Source organism: Macaca thibetana, chromosome 3 (assembly GCF_024542745.1).
Source record: "Macaca thibetana thibetana isolate TM-01 chromosome 3, ASM2454274v1, whole genome shotgun sequence".
Classification (NCBI taxonomy): domain Eukaryota; kingdom Metazoa; phylum Chordata; class Mammalia; order Primates; family Cercopithecidae; genus Macaca; species Macaca thibetana.
This window is the reverse complement of record NC_065580.1, coordinates 53,823,319-53,843,375: the sequence shown is the minus strand read 5'-3', so window position 1 is coordinate 53,843,375 and position 20,057 is coordinate 53,823,319. Positions and strand designations below refer to the sequence as shown.

The window sequence follows — 20,057 nt, the reverse complement described above, 5'->3', positions numbered from 1 at the left end:
TGTTCTGTCACATACTTAAGAGCAAATAACCTCATTACCCCTACTTTTTGTTTAATCTCCAACTGTCAATATTCTAGCTTAATTAACCTTTTTTGAAACACGCTTCTCATCATCCCTTTTGAGAATATGAGTAAGGTACCAATTCTCCAGAAAACTCTTGCACACTGCAGAATTCATGCGAGTTCTGAGTCCAAGGACTCTGTCCTTTGGTCTATTCCACTAGACACTGGTATGAAATCCTGGTACTAGACAGCAGTGAGGTATCAGTATTGTACATGTCCAGTTTTTAACCACTGTATTCCAAAAAATACATTGTCACAAATCAAATGACAAGCCAAACTATAAAACATAACTTACATGAATGAGTAAAATTCATGTTTTAAAACAAAACCCAAGCAATATTTTCAAGTAAAACAAGAGTCACATCTCAGCTAAAATAAAAACAAATCCAAAAGGGTGAAAATTAAACCTACTGCATCTTTTAAACTGCTTAATTCACTCGATATTTCAAAATTAATTTGGAAATCACAGCTAAGAAAAACATATGTTCACAGTATCATCCTGTACATATCTAATTTCTGTGAAAATGTAACACACTATTTTTAAATTCTACACATGCTAATCAAGGAATCACAATTTTTCATCACTGCAAACGTCCTTTTCAATATGGTCTGAGTTATAATCAAAGTGGAATAATCTACTACTATATGTTCGTTTCTAAGAATAGAAGGGTTTAAGTATACAGCCCTCCATTTATGGTTTTGTGAATTTTTAAATTTTTAAATTTGTGAATTTTAAAAATTACCATCCTCTTTGTTCCTTCTACATTCTTGAAAGATTAGTTAAGAAACATATTAGTGATTAACAATTTTTAGTTTTTATTTTCAACATCCACTCCTAAATTTAGTGCACTTGGTGGGAGGGATGGGGGAGAATATAAGTCCCTTTAAAAATTTTTTTTCTAATTATTTTTCCGGTTAAAGGAAACTAAATATGGCCTGAGAAGGACTCCGTACTTCAATATTTAAGCCCTTCTGGAGGAATCATAAGCTAACAGGTAGACAAGATTGAAAAACCGAACTAGGGGTATGTGCCTGTAAACATAGCTGAGTCCTGGCAAATCCCAGCAGCCGCACTTTAACCATTCATACACTGCTGAGTGTTCAAACTGTGTTCGGCTAAGGCAAATGCTTACCTGTAACCAACCTGGCTGTTTATGTACCTCACTTCCGAGTTCTGGACATCACTTCCCTTTTTTTTTTTTGGTCAATAAATATTTTTCCACCACATGGCTGCACTGCAGTGTCTGAATCTCCCATGATTCTTGGGGCTGCCCGATTCGCGAGTTGTTCACCGCTCTATTAAACTCCTTTAAATTTAATTCAGCTGAAGTTTTTCTCTTAACATTCCAAATAATAAAATGGTCTTTCTACCAATATACTTCATTAAATCTTCACATAGTTACATTTTCTCTTCAGTTGCATTGTCTATAGGTTGATTTTGCTATATATTTAAGGCAAATAAAGCAACATCTATACTTTTAAAAAGTCAGTGACACATACACACATTCTGTTTCTCCCACAATCACGCAAACACCCACGCATATCCCTAACAAGGTACAAGAACAAACCTTGGAAGATTCATATTTTGCTCAGCACCTCTCACCTTAATTCCTCTAACACAAAAATTTTACCAGCTTAATCATTTGGAAGAGGAGAAGAGGAACTACATCTTCAAAATGGACATAATTTATGTAAAACAACATATAGAGAAAACTTATCCATAAAATTTCTTCGTGTTTTTCAGTTTAAAAACACATCAATAATTACCTTGAGAATAAGTTAAAGTACACATTTCCAGAAACAGCAACCAGTAAGCTCATTTCCACAGTACTCAAAATCAAGAGGCAAACTAAATGCATCTTGTAAGATGACCCAAAAAAATAAAATAAAATCAGTAATAATTTAGCCATTTAGTTTAAAAGTTATAGTTATAAAGCTAATTTTGCATTCAAGTGACAAAACCCTACCTACCATCAAAAACCAAAATGTGGCAAATACCTTCACATACAGCTTTTCCTTTTTTTAACCCATTTATGTCGAAGGTTGCAAAAAATTTTTTGTGAAAAGTCAGACCTTGGCAACCACCTGGAGCAGGATATAAATAACTCCCACAAGCTTAGTGTTCCAATAATGGAACACTAGGCATAAATGGGTTAATGAGACAAAGTCTTGCTCTGTTGCCCTGGCTGGAACAGCGGTGTGACCATAGCTCACTGTTGCCTTGAACTTTCAGGCCCATGCAATCCCTCTGCCTCAGCCTCCCAAGTAGGTGGGACTACAGGCAGGTACTGCCACACTTGGCTAGTTTTTAAATTTTTTTTGAAGAGACAAGGTCTTGCTATGTTGTACAGGCTCATCTCGAACTCCTGACCCCAAGTCATCTTCCCACCTCAGCCTCCCAAAGCACTGGGATTACAGATATGAGTCACTACACTTGGCCCTTACACAGTTCTTAAAAGTGAATTCCAGATAAACAGATATACACATGCACAGCAATAACAGTCTGCACACGAAGACCACTCAATGGGGAAATTACAGCCTCTTCAACAAATGGTACTAAGACAACTGGGTAACCACATGCAAAAAAATGAGGTTGGACTCCTCCCTCCTCATACCTTATACAAAAATAAACTTAAAATCGACAAATAGCCTTTCCGGCAGTGACGACCTACCCACACAAGAACGTGCCTCTCGCAAAGGATCTCCTTCATCCCTCCCCAGAAGAGGAGAAGAGGAAACACAAGAAGAAACGCCTGGTGCAGAGGCCCAATTCCTACTTCATGGATGTGAAATGCCCAGGATGCTATAAAGTCACCACAGTCTTTAGCCATGCGCAAACGGTAGTTTTGTGTGTTGGCGGCTCCACTGTCCTCTGCCAGCCTACAGGAGGAAAAGCAAGGCTTACAGAAGGATGTTCCTTTAGGAGGAAGCAGCACTAAAAGCACTCTGAATCAACATGAGTGGGAAACCATCTCAATAAACACATTTTTGATTTAAAAAAAAAAATAGACAAATAACCTACATGTAAGAGCTGAAATCATAAAACTCTTAGAAGATAACATACAGGTAAATCTTCATGACCTTGGGTATGACAACAGATTCTTAGATGTAACACCAAAAAAGCATGTGCAACAAAAGAAAAAACTGTACACTGAACTTCACCAAAATTAAAAACTTTTCTGCATCAAATGACATTATCAGGAAAACGAAAAGACAACCTGCAGAATGGAAGAAAATGTTAACAAATCTGATAGGGGTCTAGTACCTGGAATATATAACACACAACAACAACAAAAATAAGCTAATTGATTTTAAAATGAGCGAAAGACTTTAATAGAATCTGTCAAATAAAATATACAAATGGTCAACAAGAATATGAAAAGATGCTCAACATCATTATTCATAAGGAGAATGCAAATAAAAATGAGGCACAACTTCACACCCACAAGGATGGCTAATGATAAAAAGTTAAAAACAACAATAACAAGTACTGGAAAAGATGTGGAGAAACTGAAATCCTTGTACACTGCTGGTGGGAATATAAAATGGTACCTTTGCTGTGGAAAACTGGAGATATCTCAAAAAGTTAAACACAGAATTACCATACAACCCAGCAATTCCATTCATAGGAAGACATCCAAAAGAAGTGAAAACTAGTACTTCAAATTATATGTACAACCATGATCACAGCAGCATTATCCACAATAGCCAAAAAGTGAAAACAACCCAAATGTCTACCAATAGATGAATGGATAAACAAATCCTGGTGTATAGATACAATGAAATATTATGTAGCCATAAAAAGGAGTGGAATGTTGGGCCAGGCACAGTGTCTCAAGGCTGTAATCCCAGGACTCCGGGAGGCCAAGGCGGGCAGATCACTTGAGGTCAGGAGTTGGAGACCAGCCTGGCCAACATGTTGTGAAATCCCATCTCTACTAAAAACCCACAAACTAGCCGAGCATAGGAGCATGTGCCTGGGGTCCTAGCTACTCAGGAGGCTGAAGCGGGAGAATCGTTTGAACCCAGGAGGCAGAGGCGGAGGCTGCAGTGCGACAAGATCGTGACACGGCACTTCAGCCTGGGCAACAGAGGGAGTCTTGAATGTTGATCCATGCTGCAATATGGATGAACCTCAGAAACATCATGCAAAGTGAAAGAAGCCAGACACAAAAGGTCATGTTTTATATAACTGCATTTACATGAAATACCTAGAAGAAGTAAATCAACAGAGACAAAAATCCATATTGGCTCACAGGAGTTGGGGCAGGGGGAAATGGGGAGCAGCTGCTTAATGGGTAGAGTTTCCTACTAGGGTGACAAAACATCTTGGAACTAGACAGAAGTGGTGGCTGCACAGCATTGCAAATGTATTAAATGCCACTGAAATGTTCACTTGTAAAATGGTGAATTTCATGTTATGTAAATATAACTTCAATGACAAAAAGAAAAAGTTTGCACAGATGTCTTATTAGCTAGTCTATACATCTCCACTTCAGCCAAGGAACGCTCTCCACAGCTCCAAGGTCCCCACTAAAACTCTAAAGCCTCCCTGGCTCACAGCCTGGGTGCAGTTGGAGATAAAACACAGGATCAAAAATGTCCAGCCAGACACGGTGGCTCATGCTTGTAATCCCAGTACTCTGGGAGGCCGAGGTGAGTGGACCACTTGAGGCCAGGAGTTGGAGACGAGCCTGGCCAACATGGTGAAATCCTGTCTCTACTAAAAATACAAAAGTCAGCTGGGCATGGTGGCACCTGCTGTAGTCCCAGCTACTTGGGTGGCTGAGGCACATGAACTTAGGAGGTGGAGGCTGCAATGAGCCAAGATGGCACCACCGCACTCCAGCCTGGGCAACAGAGTGAGACTCCATCCAAAAAAAAAGTCCTACAAAAAGAAACAGTAAGAACATACATTTACATAAATATTGAAATTTTATGCTAGAGAAAAAAATGCTACAGAAAAGTATACACTAAAACTTCCTTAACAAAATTCAAAAACAAATGAAGGTAAAGCCTTCTGCAAACCCAAGCAGTGGCAAATATTCACGTCTGCATTACCTTCACCAATGTTAGAAAATAGCAAGCAACATATGACTTCCTCCTAAATTTCAAACTTCCAGCTACAAAGGAGAACCACATAGAATCTTTCTAAAAACACCTACCCATATTCCGTGTTTGAGACACTGTAGGCAGTCTATTACTTTTGCAAGGGCTGACTCTTAATGCAAATAAAATTATAATACTTGCACTGTTAAGAATGTTGAAAACAAAAACGTCTTTCTTCTCAGCTACTTGCTACATACTTTACTCAGCACCAAAGTGTACCAGATGCTACATGCTAACACAGAACATAAAGGAATAGTGTTTCTTGCCTTTTAGAGTGATTATTTTAAGAAGAACATAGTGGAAATAATACATTAATTTCCAAAAAGATAAGGTACTACATATTCAACACTATAGGAATAATTTGAGGACATGACACTCACATCTTTCCTGTAGTGGACCCAAGCTGACTGGGTGAAAAACTTCAGCTAAAGAGGCATTCTTCCAGATATGAAAGACCAACTCAAGTATGCTCAGGAAAAATAGATTTTTGGAAGGATTCAAACTCTCTCTCCTTAAAAACACTTTGGTCAGACTATTCGTGTGGGCGGGGGGGCGGTGGAGTCTCGCACTGTCGGCAATGGCGCTATCTCGGCTCACTGCAACCTCCACCTCCAGGGTTCAAGCAATTCTCCTGCCTCAGCCTCCCAAGTAGCTGGGATTACAGGTCCCCACCACCATACCCAGCTAATTTTCTTTTTTTTCTTTTTTTTTGGTATTTTTAGTAGAGACGGGATTTCACTATGGTGGCCAGGCTGGTCTCGAACTCCAGACCTCATGATCTGTCCGCCTCGGCCTCCCAAAGTGCTGGGATTACAGGCATGAGCCACCGTGCCCAGCCAACTATTCTCTTTCTTTCCTTTCTTTCCTTTTCTTTTCCTTTTTTTTTTTTTCTGAGATGGAGTGTCGCCCTGTTGCCCAGGCTGGAGCGCAGTGGTGCAATCTCAGCTCACTGCAACCTCCGCCTCCCAGGTTCAAGCAATTCTCTGCCTCCCTAAGTACTGGGATTACAGGCGTGAGCCACCACGCCCGGCCTGGCCAGACTATTCTTAACAGAAAATCTAGCTAATGAATGTGCAATACAAATAAGCAAAGTTGGTAGGCCCATAGAATGCTAAGGAATGTTACCATTTTAGTGACTGTGTCCATGAGGCACTATGCCTGGCACTGTCAATATCTGCTACCATCCCAGCACTTTGGGAGCCAAGGTGGGCAGATCACCTGAGGTCAGGAGTTTCAGACCAGGCTGGCCAATGTGGCGAAAACCCGTCTTTACTAAAAATACAAAAATTAGCCGGATGTGGTGGTGCACACCTGTAATCCCAGCTTCTTGGGAAGCTGAGGCAGGAGAACTGCTTGAGCCCGGGAGGCGGAGGTTGCAGTGAGCCGAGATCACACCACTGCACTCCAGCCTGGGTAGCAGGGCAAGACTGTCTCAAAAAAATAAAATGAAAATAAAAAAAATCTGTTACCATTAATACTCAATAGTCCTATCTTTCCTATTGTAAAATCCACCATGTTAATTGCAGAAGGTACATTAGGAAGTCAACTGGAGCCATTCTTCATTAACAATCACTTAAGAGGCAGTTTCATTCAAGCAAGCTTTTATAAATCCCAACTGTATTCTCCCCCAAAAAGGCAGCAGTCAACACCCTTACACATACTAACCTAATAATCAAGTGATCTAAGCCATCACACAAGTCAAAAAAAAAAAAAACAATTAACAAAACAGAATCAAAGAAAGCATTTTACCTCACCACTAAAGAGCATCTTTGAAACTAGTGACTATGCTTTTGGAGAATGGGTGTTAAAATAGCTAGGCTTACAATTATATAAAACACATTTCTCCAGCTCTTTAACAAGGTGTCACAAGAGATTATTACATGCCTTTGTGAAATCAAGAACTAGTGTGTATGGCTAAGGAACTCTGTTGATCCCTCTGTAAATGCCATGCAGTCCACATGAAGCAACCAAGAGAGAAATGTCAAGACAAGTTCGTATGCCATCCTAAAGAGGAACTAAGACTAGAAACCAAGTCTTCTGACAAACTCTATTTTTTTAAAATGATGTCCATTATTTAATGGCATAATTTTCCCCTAGTTTCTCAAGGCAAAAAAATTTAAAAAAAGATCAACTGGATACAGTGGCTCACACCTGTAATCTGAGCACTTTAGGAGGCTGAAGCAGGAGGATCACTTGAGGCCAGGAGTTCAAGACGAACCTGGGCAACATAGCGAGAACTCATCTCTACAAAAAGTTAAAAAGTTAGTCAGGCACAGTAGCACATACCTGCAGTCGCAGCTACCTGGGATACTGATGCAGGGGGATCACCTGAGCCTAAGAGGTCAAGGGTGCAGTGAGCCTAGATCGCACCACTGTACTCCAGCCTGAACAAGAGAAGACCCTGTCTCTTAAAAACAGTAACAAAAAAAGTCTTGGTGTATGTGCTTGGCTGAGAACCCAACAGGGCGAAGCTACCATCTGTGGGACTATGACTGAAGGCCTCTAAGTCAGAATCCCATCCAGGCGGAAAAACAGGGCAATGCCGCAGGGCCTTGGATAGCCTCGGCTACTGGTACCCTGCTGCCGGCGGGACACTCTGCCCTACCACGCATGGGGACACGGGTCTGGTGCGGAAAGCCCCTCTTCCTGGGAAACAAAGTGTGGCAGTAAAGGTGGCCACCCCCTCTCCTGTCACACAACACACGTTCATGGGGAAACCTGGCACTAAACCTTTCACAGATGACCTGCTTCTGGGTCAAGGTTTCATAGGTAGCAGGGCAGCTGCCTCGGTGCAATCTACTGAAAGTCAGCCCTTGACACAAGAGTTTGTTAACAAGCAAAAAACAAAAATAAAAATAACTAAAATAATTTTTTAAAAAAATTAAAGAAAGAAAAAATCATTTTTAAAAAGTCATCCTTGACTTTCCTCTTAATTCACACCCTATCATTAAATCCAATCAGTTCTACATTCAAAATAGGTCCTTAATCTGACTACCTCATCTCCTCATACTAAGACCACCTGGTCAAGCCACATTACAACCCACCAACTAGACTATTCCAACAGCATGCTCTCTAGTCTCCTAGCTTTCACTCTTGCCACTCTATAATCCATTCCCCATATGGTGGTCAGAGTGACTTTTTAAAATTTGAAACAAAGCTGCAGAAAGGCATAGTACAAAGAACTTTTTCATACTGCTTTGAAGTACATTATCTTCTCCATTACTTACAGTAATCCTGAGAAATAACTATAATAAGTTTACTTTCTCTTTTTTCATGGATAGACAAGGCTCAGAGAAGTGCACTGATTTGCCCAACATTAAACAGCGAGTAATTGGCAAGATCATGACTGGCCTTGTAAGTACTATCAATTATGCCATTCAAGTCCCTCTGCATGTATGCCACTTATTAGTCACCCTCATAAGTCCTAACATCCTTTCAATGCCCAGAATTACAGGAATGTTTCAAAAGAACAGCTAGAGGTACGGAAACACTATGATTTTCAACCCTATCTACAAATTTCTCTCCTGCTAAAAGCATAATTCATGCTCTGACTACAGGTCTACCACATGGCAAATGTTTTTGTAAAGAATTCAAGGTGGCCGGGCACAATGGCTCATGCCTGTAATCCCAGCACTTTGGGAGGTGGAGACGGGTGGATCACCTGAGGTCAGGAGTTCAAGCCCAGCCTGACCAACATAGTGAAACCTGGTCTCTACTAAAAATACAAAAAATTACCCGGGTGTGGTGGTGGGCACCTGTAATCCCAGCTACTCAGGAGGCTGAGGCAGGAAAATTACTTGAACCCAGGAGGCGGAGGTTGCAAAGAGCTGAGATCATGCCACTGCACTCCAACCAACCTGGGCGACAAGAGCAAAACTCCGTACCAAAAAAAAAGTTCAAGGTATAAGCAAAAGACCCCCAATAATGAGCAGTTTAGCAGCATATTCCATAAGGCAGCAAGCTACAGCATGCCAGCTGTATTTGTTAGGACACATGAGCTAAAAATGGCCTTTACATTTTTGTTTTAATGACTGGGGGGAAAAAATCAATGGAATATTTCATGACACCTGAAAATTCTTAGTTAATTCAAACTTCTGTGTCCATAACTGAAGTTTGATTAGAACACAACCATGCTCATTTGTTTATCTATGGTCCATGGCTGCTTCCACACTACAATGGCAGAGTTAAGCAGTTGCAATAGAGGTCACATGGCCTGAAAAGTCTAAATTATGTATCTGGTCCTTTACAGAAGAAGTTTGCTAACCACTGCCAATCTCTTGGTTTTGTACCCCTCGCCAGCATCCTGACGTTCTCCTCCCTGCCAAGTCCAGATGAAGCTTCCCCTAGCATCTGATACTTCTCCCACCACTTCACACCGCATTTTGAGATGTATTAATTGCTACACATCTGACTCCACAGCCAGATAACAAAATAACAAGATGCTGAAGGGTGAGGCCCACATGCCCTGGTTTATTACTACATCCCCAGGGCCTAGCAATGCCCATTTATAGTAGGTGCCCAACACTGGCTGAATGAATGAAAGAACACAAGATACTTAACACAGATTAGCTGATCTAAACAACTCTAAAATTTATAGGATTTTTTTTTTTTGAGACAGAGTCTCACTCTGTCACCCAGACTGGAGTGTAGTGGCTGATCCCGGCTCACTGCAAGCTCCGCCTCCCGGGTTCATGCCAATTTCCTGCCTCAGCCTCCCGAGTAGCTGGGACTACAGGCACCGACCATCATAGCCGGCTAATTTTTGTATTTTTAGTAAAGACAGGGTTTCAACACGTTTTCCAGGCTGGTCTCAAACTCCTGACCTCAAGTGATCGGCCCGCCTTGGCCTCCCAAAGTGCTGGGATTACAGGCGTGAGCCACAGTGCCCAGCCTATAGAAGTTTCTTCTAGAAGATAGCAGAGATACAGATTATCAGACTTCCAGGGGAGACATACAAATGACTCTATCACTGGGCTCATTCCAATCAAAATCCCCAACTACATCCAAACTGGATCAGGGCTGGAGGATAGATTACAGAGTGGAAGGAGTGGTAAATCAATATGCAGCCCAATGTATTTTTTAAAGCACTTTTTAAAGGCCAGGGGTGGTGGCTCACACCTGTAATCCCAGCACTTTGGGAAGCCGAGGTGGGTGGATCACCTGAAGTCAAGAGTTTGAGACCAGCCTGGCGATCATGGTGAAACCCTGTCTCTACTAAAAATACAAAAAATCAGCCACATGTGGTGACAGGCGCCTGTAATCCCAGCTACTCATGAGGCTGAGGCAGGAGAATCACTTGAACCCAGGAGGTGGAGGTTGCAGTGAGCTGAGATCACACCACTGTACTCCAGCCTCGGTGACAGAGCAAGGCTCTGTCTCAAAAAAAAAAAAAAAAATTTAATAGAAACTTTGCCAGGTGCAGTCACATGTGCCTGTAATCTCAGACACTCAGGAGGCTGATGTGGGAGGATCACTGAGGCCTGGAGTTCAAGGCCAGCCTGCGCAACACAGCAAAACCCCATCTCCTAAAAAATAAAAATAGGCCGGGAGCGGTGGCTCACGCCTGTGATCCCAGCACTTTGGGAGACCGAGGTGGGTGGATCACGAGGTCAGGAGATCGAGACCATCCTGGCTAACCCAGTGAAACCCCGTCTCTACTGAAAATACAAAAAATTAGCCGGGCGCAGTAGCGGGCGCCTGTAGTTCCAGCTACTCGGGAGGCTGAGGCAGGAGAATGGCGTGAACCCGGGAGGCAGAGCTTGCAGTGAGCCGAGATCATGCCACTGCACTCCAGCCTGGGCTACAGAGCAATACTCAGTCTCAAAAAAAAAATAAAAATAAAAAACTAAAACTAAGTATTTTTAATTAAGTACATAGAATAGGAACTGCGAGTTCCAGTCTCAGATATGAGAAAAGAGTTTACATATTACTGATCTATAGGACCAGTTTTAACCACCTCCCCCAAATTTTTTTCTCCCACATTGCCTGAATCTTTATATATTTCACCATGTCACACTGCCTATTAGTCATCTAATTTATTCCCTCACCTTAAAAAAAAGCTCTTTTCTGAAATACAAATAGATCTGAAAAATGAAAGAAGATAACAAACTCTCATGTACTAATGTGGATGGATAAGGTAGTTTTAAGGGGAAGAGAACAGTAGGTATTACAAGAAGATGAAGACATCAAGGACTGAGACAGAACTAGATAAGATTCTGAAACAGAAAGAGCAGGGAAAACTAAGAATGCTGGGAAACAAATACAAAAATTAGCCCGGCATGGTGGTGGACACATGGAATCTCAGCTACTCAGGAGACTGAGGTGGGGAAAATCGCTTGAACCTGGGAGGTGGAGGCTGCAGTGAGCCGAGATTGCACCACTGCACTCCAGCTTGGGCGACAGAGCAAGACTCCGTCTTAAAAAAAAAAAAAAAAGAATGCTAGGAAACAGAACAAAAGAGCAGCAGAAGATGGTAAAGGGTACAGAAAATGAAGTGACACCCAATTCAGCATTTTTCCCCATTTTTCTCCTGTAGAAAAATAGAAGAAAGGGCTCATCTCTGTGGCTTAAGAACTCTATTAGAAAAGGGCCGGGCATGGTGGCTCACGCCTGTAATCCCAGGACTTTAGGAGGCCGAGGCGGGCAAATCATTTGAGGCTAGGAGTTCGAGACCAGCCCGGCCAACAATGTGAAACCCCGTCTCTACTAAACAAATACAAAAATTAGCCAGGCGTGGTGGCACACACCTGTAATCCCAGCTACTCGGGAGACTGAAGCAGGAGAATCACCTGAACACAGGAGGCAGAGGTTGCAGTGAACCAAGATCACGTCCCAGCACTCCAACCTGGGCAGCAGAGCAAGACTCCATCTCAAAAATATTAGAAATAAAAATAAAATAGCCTGGTGTGGTGGCTCATGCCTGTAATTCCAGCACTCTGGGAGGCCAAGGCAAGCGGAACACGAGGTCAGGAGATTGAGACCATCCTGGCTAATACAGTGAAACCCCGTCTTCTACTAAAAATACAAAAAAAATTAGCCAGGCGTGGTGACGGGCGCCTGTAGTCCTAGCTACTTGGGAGGCTGAGGAAGGAGAATGGTGTGAGTGAACCCAGGAGGCAGAGCTTGCAGTGAGCTGAGATAGCGTCACTGCACTCCGGCCTGGGCAACAGAGCGAGACTCTGTCTCAAAAAAATAAATAAAATAAAATAAATATAAAAATAAAATAAAACCAGTAACAAAATGAGAATTGACTCCTGTCTCCATATTTCTATTCATTCCATAGCTAGAAATCTTTATAATGGTTGGAAGAAAAGGAGAGCAGGAGTGGCAAACATTAACAACAGGGGAAATAAACATTCGCCTTAATACTGACAGGACTCTTCCTAGAAAACCCAAGGAAATTAATTTGAAACTACTAGAATTAACGAATTCGATAATTTTTTAGATTAAAAGGGCATTCATACTTTACAGTAAGAAGGATTCTAAAACTGCATCCACGCCAGCGACACTAAGATTAAAAAGTGGTGGCAACAGCGCCACATGCAGTGGCTCCTGCCTGTAATCTAGGTGCTTTCTGAGGCCAAGGCAGGAAGACTGCTTGAGGCCAGAAGTTTGCAACCAACCTAGGCAATACAGTGAGACGCGTCTCTATTTTAAAAAAAAAAAAAAAATTAGCCAGCATGGCTGTGCATGCCTATGGTTCCAGCTACTCAAGAGGCTGAGAAAAGGAGGGTCCCCTGAATCCAGGAATTTGACACTACAGTGAGCTGTGATTCTGTCATTGCACTCCAACCCAAGTGACAAAGCAAGACCCTGTGTCTTAAAAGAAAAAAAAAAAGAAGGCCGGGCGTGATGGCTCACGCCTATAATCCCAGCACTTTGGGAGGCCAAGGTGGGTGGTTCACTTGAGGTCAGAAGTTTGACAACAGCCTGACCATCACGGTGAAACCCCATCTCTACCAAAAAAAAATTTTTTTTTTAATTAGCTGGGTGTGGTGGTGCATCATGCCTGTAATCCCCGCTACTTGGGAGGCTGAGGCAGGAGAATCACTTGAACCTGGGAGGCAGAGGTTGCAGTGAGCCAAGATTGTGCCACTGCACTCCAGCCTGGGCAACAGAGCTAGACTCTATTTCAAAAAAAAAAAAAAAAGAGGTGATGGCAAACAAAATACAAATTGAGTACTGATAAATAGACTAAAATAGTATTTCTCTAGTCAGATTTAAATGTTAAATCCTTAAAACAACCACAAACGGTAAAATAATTCAATAAATGTACTTAAAACAAATAGTTATTGCACAATTAATTTAGACCATATTTCATAGTATATTCAACAAAGAAGTTCAGATGTATCAAAGAGTTACAAATAAATAATCCATTACATAAACTATTGATCCTAAAACCATATCCTGGCTTTGGGGGACACAAGGAGAAAAAGTAATTTCTGAGTAAAGAGACAAGAGAGATGAATAGTAAAGTTAAATGAGTTCTGACATAAAACACGTAAACCTTTGCCAAGTTCACTCCTTCAACAACTACTTTTTAAATGCATACAACATTTCATACACTGTGCTTAGGCCGATTTTTCAGCGTTTGAATAAATCACGTATGAGCCCTCATCTCACAGAACTGAGGTCTAGCAGAAAACACAGTAAACAGCACAAAAAGCATACAGCAAGTTGCAATAAATAAGTACTAGAGGAAAAGACACATATCTCCAAGGGAACACGAACTTAGGAGGGACCACAGATGGAACGGTCATCAAAGTCTCCAATGCATGACATCAAAGCTGATGACAAAAGGAAGAACTTGCACCTTGGCCAGGTACAGTGGCTCAGGCCTGTAATCTCAGCATTTTGGGAGGCCGAGACAGGTGGATCACATGAGGCCAGGAGTTTGAGACCAGCCTGGCCAACAGGATGAAGCCCCATTTCTAAAAGAAAAAAAAAGAACACATGCCAACCAGATGAAGACTGGGGAAAGCCAGCAGCACAAAGGCCCAAAGCAGGTAAAAGAGGACCAACCTTAGTGACACCAACAAAACAAGGGCGACTGATACAAGGCAACATTCTAAAGCACCAAGAAAAACACAGCTTCCCACACAACAAATCATCAACAAAGGGAAAGGTACATTCCTCACCGTCACCTGAAAAAACTAAACAAAATGTGAAGCCAAAAGTTGATGGAGATGAAGCAAAACAAGTACATACACACGATCAACAGAACTATAAACTTGGTTGCACTTTCTAAAAGACAATCTGAAAATAATGACAGAAACTAGCATTGCTCATAACTTTGAACTCAATTAGATTCAAAATACCTTCTATTTCCAAAAAAAAAAAAATTACTCTTCCTAACCTTAAAACTAACTGCACAAAAGATATCCACAGTGGGGAGAAAACAGTGATATTTAAAAAATAAGTGCTCGCTTCGTAGGCCAGGCACAGTGTCTCATGCCTGTAATCCCAGCACTTTGTGAGGTCAAGGTAGTTGGATCACCTAAGGTCAGGAGTTCAAGACCAGACTGGCCAACATGGTGAAACTCCATCTCTACTAAAAATACAAAAATTAGCAAGGCATGGTGGTGGGGACCTGTAAGTCCAGCTACTAGGGAGGCTGAGGCAAGAAAATAGCTTGAACCTGGGAGGTGGAGGCTGCAGTGAGCAGAGATGGTGCCACCACACTCCAGCCGGGGTGACAGAGTGAGACTCCGTCTCAAAAAAAACAAACAAAAAATAAGTGCTCACTTCAGCAACACATATACAACCGGAACAATACAGAAAAGATTAGCATGGCCTCTGCCCAAGGATGACTAGCAAATTCATGAAGTGTTCTGTAATTTTTTACATAAAAAAATAAGGCCGGGCGTGGTAGCTCACACCTGTAATTTCAGCACTTTGGGAGGCCAAGGTGGGCAGGTCACGAGGTCAGGACTTGGAGACCAGCCTGGCCAACATGGCAAAACCCCATCTTTACTAAAAATACAAAAATTAGCTGGGTGTGGTGGCGCTCGCCTGTAATCCCAGCTACTTGGGAGGCTGAGGCAGAAGAATAGCTTGAACCCGGGAGGTGGAGGCTGCAGTAAGCCCAGATTGCGCCACTGCACTCCAGCCTGGGCGACAGAGTGAGACTCCGTCAAACAAACAAACAAACAAATAGAAACAAGCAAAAAGCCTAAAACTATGGATGTAAATTGTGATGTATGAAATTTTACATTAGAAATTATAAGAATATAGGTTGGATAATACCCAGAAATGTTTACTGTAACAAATATTAAGTAATAACATTTAGCAGTTTGTGTATACAGATAACATACAAAACAAAGACCTTCAAAAATTTCTAATCTGAAGTGACAAATTTAATTAACGTTTAGTAATCACCGGTTGCTCTGCTCAGGATCATGTTCAACTGTATACAGTATTTTTAATTCAAACAATACACTAGAGAAAAAAGAGTATTTTCACATTTGTCCCTCAGAAATGAAAACTGCTAATATTACAAGATATAGCTCCATATTCCCTGAAAAAAACATCCTGAGAGCCAATCTCTTTCCTACTTTCCAGCAGTAGTTACTTTCTGCTTCCTGCTAGTTCATTTTGTACAGTTTGAGAGAAGGAGAGACAGAAAATAATATACATATACATTTATTAACAATATTTGGTAATGAGCTTTTGGAAAATGTTTATAAATAGTATCATGCTTTATGTACCATTTACCAAACATTCTAGCCTAATGCTGTAATAACTGATCCAAATATAAATACCAACTAATCTACATTTATACCATTATTACATATAAATATACACTGATTTCTTCTAGTCATTTATATCAGACAATGCTATGTTTCTGGGGGTTTTTTTGTTTTGTTTTGTTTGTTTTGAGACAGAGTTTCACTCCTGTTGCCCAGGCTGGAGAGAAGTGACGTGATCTCAGCTCACTGCAACCTGCGCGTTCCAGTTTCAAGTCATTCTCCTGCCTCAGCCTCCCAAGTAGCTGGGATTAAAGGCGCCCGCCTAATTTTTTTTTTGAGACGGAGTCTCACTCTGTCGCAGCAGCAAAATCTCGGCTCACCGCAACTTCTATCTACTGGGTTCAAGCAATTCTTCCATCTCAGCCTCCCAAGTAGCTGGGACTATAGGCACACGCCACCATGCCTGGCTAATGTTTGCATTTTTAGTAGAGATGGGGTTTCACCACACTGGCCAGGATGGTCTCGATCTCTTGACCTCATGATCCGCCCACCTTGGCCTCCCAAAGTGCTGGGATTACAGGCATGAGCCACCACACCCGACCAACGCCCAGCTAATTTTTGTATTTTTAGTAGAGTTGGGGTTTCACCATGTTGGCCAGGCTGGTCTCAAACTCCTGACCTCGTGATCCACCCGCCTTAGCCTCCCAAGTGCTGGGATTACACGCATGAGCCACTGCGCCCAGCCCTGATGTTTCTGGTATTAAAATACATATAAAGTTTGTCTGGGCACGGTGGTTCATGTCTGTAATCCCAGCACTTTGGGAAGCTGAGGTGGGAGGATCACTTGAGGTCAGGAGTTCGAGACCAGCCTGACCAACATGGTGAAACCCAGTCTCCACTAAAATACAAAAAAATTAGCCAGGTGTGGTGGCACATGCCTGTAATCCCAGCTACTCAGGAGGCTGAGGCAGGAAAATCGCTTGAACTCAGGAGGCAGAGGTTTGCAGTGAGCCAAGATCATGCCTCTGCACTCCAGCCTTCCAGCTTGGAAGATAGACCCAAATAATAATAATAATAATAATTAATTAATTAACTTAAAGAACACTACTTATTGGTTGGACGTGGTAGCTTATGCCTGTAATCCCAGCACTTTGGGAGGCCAAGGCAGGTGGGTCACTTGAGGTCAGGAGTTCGAGATCAGTCCAGCCAACACGGTGAAACCCCGTCTCTACTAAAAATACAAAAAAATTAGCCAGGTGTGGTGGCATATGCCTGTAATCCCAGCTACTCGGGAGGCTAAGGAAGGAGAATCACTTGAACCCACGGGGCGGAGGCTGCAGTGAGCCAAGATGGTACCAATGCACTCCAGTCTGGGCAACAAGAGTAAGGCTCCGTTTCAAAAAATAAATAACACTACTTATTATCAAATAATTATTAAACTTCTAATAAAGGAAGACAAAAAATTCCCAATTCCATGACCGACTATTTATAGCCACAAGATAATAAAGCAAACAATTGCGTTATCACTCAGTTTTTAAAAGAACTATGAGCAAATATTCAATTATCAAAAATCAACTCATAGCTTTAAAATGAACCTTGGGCTGGTTGTTGTGGCTCACACCTGTAATCCCAGCACTTTGGGAGACGGAGGCAGGAGAATTGCGTGAGCCCAGGAGTTCCAGACCAGCCTGGGAAATACAGTGAGATCTCATTTCTACAAAACATTTTGAAAACTGGTCATGGTGTTATGTGTCTAGTTTCAACTACTGGAGAGGCTGAGGTGGAAGGCTTGACAGCCCAGGAGGCAGAGGTTGCAGTGAGATGGCGCCACTGCACTCCAGCCTGGGTGACAGAGCAAGACTATCTTTAAAAATAAAAATTTAAAAAAAGCAGCCGGGCACGGTGGCTCACATCTGTAATCCCAGCACTGTGGGAGACCGAGGCAGGCATATCAGCTGAGGTCGGGAGTTCAAGACCAGCCTGACCAACATGGAGAAACCCCGACTCTACTAAAAAGACAAAAAATAAGCCAGGTGTGGAGGCGGGCGCCTGTAATCCCAGGTACTCGGGAGGCTGAGGCAGGAGAATTGCTTAAACCTGGGAGGCAGAGGTTGCAGTGAGCCAAGATCGCACCACTGCATTCCAGCCTGGGCAACAAGAGCAAAACTCCATCTAAAAAAACAAAAAAAATCAACTTTGCTTATCATATAAAAATAACATATATACCAAATTTTCAAATTAAATAACATTTACTAAAGCCAAAAAACACAAAAATGTTTATTTGTGAAAAAAATCAAATGTTATCTTGTTTACGATTTATGGTATCTTTCTTGAACTTTTCTTAAAAATAAATTTGGTATTGATTTATTGCCACCTACTGGTTAAATTCATATTTGAACAGTATTTCACATCAAATATTCACCACAGTTAATAGAAAACACAGAGAAAAAAGTAATGTTCTTTTCTTTACAACGTTTTAGTAAACTACTATGATAAATTCTGCTTTGGAAAAGTTTGTAAAGTTACCTCACAAAATGATGACTTGACTTTTAACAATATCTTCACTCAAATTTTTCTTTAGTGTGTTGGGACTGTTTTAAAATACCATTATAATTTGTTAGAAACATAAAACCTTTAATGAAAATACTTTCAAGATGTTATTTTTTAATTTATAACTCAAATATGTATATGTACCAGTTTTCCAGAATACTGGAGTTATATAGAATTTAGGATATTACCGGCCGGGCACGGTGGCTCACGCCTGTAATCCCAGCACTTTGGGAGGCCGAGACGGGCGGATCACGAGGTCAGGAGATCGAGACCATCCTGGCTAACACGGTGAAACCCCGTCTCTACTAAAAAATACAAAAAACTAGCCGGGCGAGGTGGCGGGCGCCTGTAGTCCCAGCTACTCAGGAGGCTGAGGCAGGAGAATGGCGTGAACCCGGGAGGCGGAGCTTGCAGTGAGCTGAGATCCGGCCACTGCACCCCAGCCTGGGCGACAGAGCGAGACTCCGTCTCAAAAAAAAAAAAAAAAGAATTTAGGATATTACCATCTTTTTACAGCTGATTTGTTACGAATGAAAACCAAAAAAAGGTTCCCATTACATTTGTTGTTATACGTTTTAAGTAAATTTTACTCTATAGCAATCCCTCCTCTAAATTCTTTTTCATACTAACACGTTGGTTGAGGAAAGAGTCTGTTGTCTTACTGAACTACTTTTAAAACCACTTCCAGATTTTAAAAGCATAACGAATTTAACACACTCTGAGTTCCCAATTCTAATAAATCAACTGTAAAAAGGCATTCCCTAAAGTGACAGTGGAAATGTGAACATGGATTGAGTTTTTGTTTTTGTTTTTGTTTTTGAGACAGGGTCTCTCTCTGTTGCCCAGGCTGGAGTGCAAATGGTGCCATCTTGGCTCACTGCAACCTCTGGCTCCTAGGTTCAAGCGATTCTTCTGCCTCAGTCTCCCAAGTAGCTGGGATTACAGGCACCTGCCACCACACCTAGCTAATATTTGTAATTTTAGTAGAGATGGAGTTTCACCATGTTGGCCAGGCTGGTCTCAAACTCCAGATCTCAAGTGAGCCGCCCACTTCGGCCTCCCAAAGTGCTGGGATTACAGGCATGAGCCATCATGCCCGACCTTGATATGAGTTTTAGATGACACCAGAAAAATTATGATAATTCTGTTGGGTGTGATAATGCATTATGATTATGTAATAAATGCATGATTGCTATGGGCTGAATTGTGTCCCCCCAAAATTCCTGTGTTGAAGCCCTTACCCCGTGTGATATCTGAAGGTGGGGCCTTTGGCAGGTAATTAGGGTTAGAGGAAGGCATCATAGTGGGGCTCATGAAGAGATTCTTATTGTTTTTTTTTTTTTTCGTTTTTTTTTTTTTTGTTTTTGAGATAGAGTCTCACTCTGTTGCCCAGGCTGGAGTGTAATGGCACGATCTTGGCTCACTACAACCTCTGCCTCCCAGGTTCAAGCGATTCTCCTGCCTCAGCTTACTGAGTAGCTAGGATTACAGGCACCTGCCACCACATCCGGTTAATTTTTGTATTTTTAGTAGAGACAGGGTTTCACCATGTTGGCCAGGCTGGTCTCAAACTCCTGACATCAGGTGATCCACCTGCCTCAGCCTCCCAAAGTGCTAGGATTACAGGCATGAGCCACCGCACCTGACC

At 41.9% G+C, this 20,057-nt stretch overlaps 2 protein-coding genes and 1 non-coding gene across 15 annotated transcripts in view; 2 read left to right on the top strand and 1 right to left on the bottom strand.

Annotated features, from left to right (window-relative positions):
• The window catches only part of SRPK2 (SRSF protein kinase 2), a 301,034-nt gene that overhangs the window by 218,389 nt on the left and 62,588 nt on the right, over positions 1–20,057 (bottom strand). The gene's annotated exons all lie outside the window — the stretch shown is intronic.
• On the top strand, positions 2,717–3,068 carry LOC126949851 (40S ribosomal protein S27-like). The gene has a single exon (XM_050782729.1). The coding sequence runs from the start codon at positions 2,843–2,845 to the stop codon at positions 2,999–3,001; it is 159 nt and encodes a 52-aa protein (XP_050638686.1). The 5' UTR covers positions 2,717–2,842; the 3' UTR covers positions 3,002–3,068.
• Positions 14,908–15,011, top strand: LOC126951755 (U6 spliceosomal RNA). Its single transcript, XR_007724623.1, has one exon. It is a non-coding gene; the product is annotated as a U6 spliceosomal RNA (small nuclear RNA).

Excerpts from the sequence above, each read along its gene's own strand:
- LOC126949851 (XM_050782729.1), top strand. The coding sequence starts at position 2,843 with ATGGATGTGAAATGCCCAGGATGCTATAAAGTCACCACAGTCTTTAGC.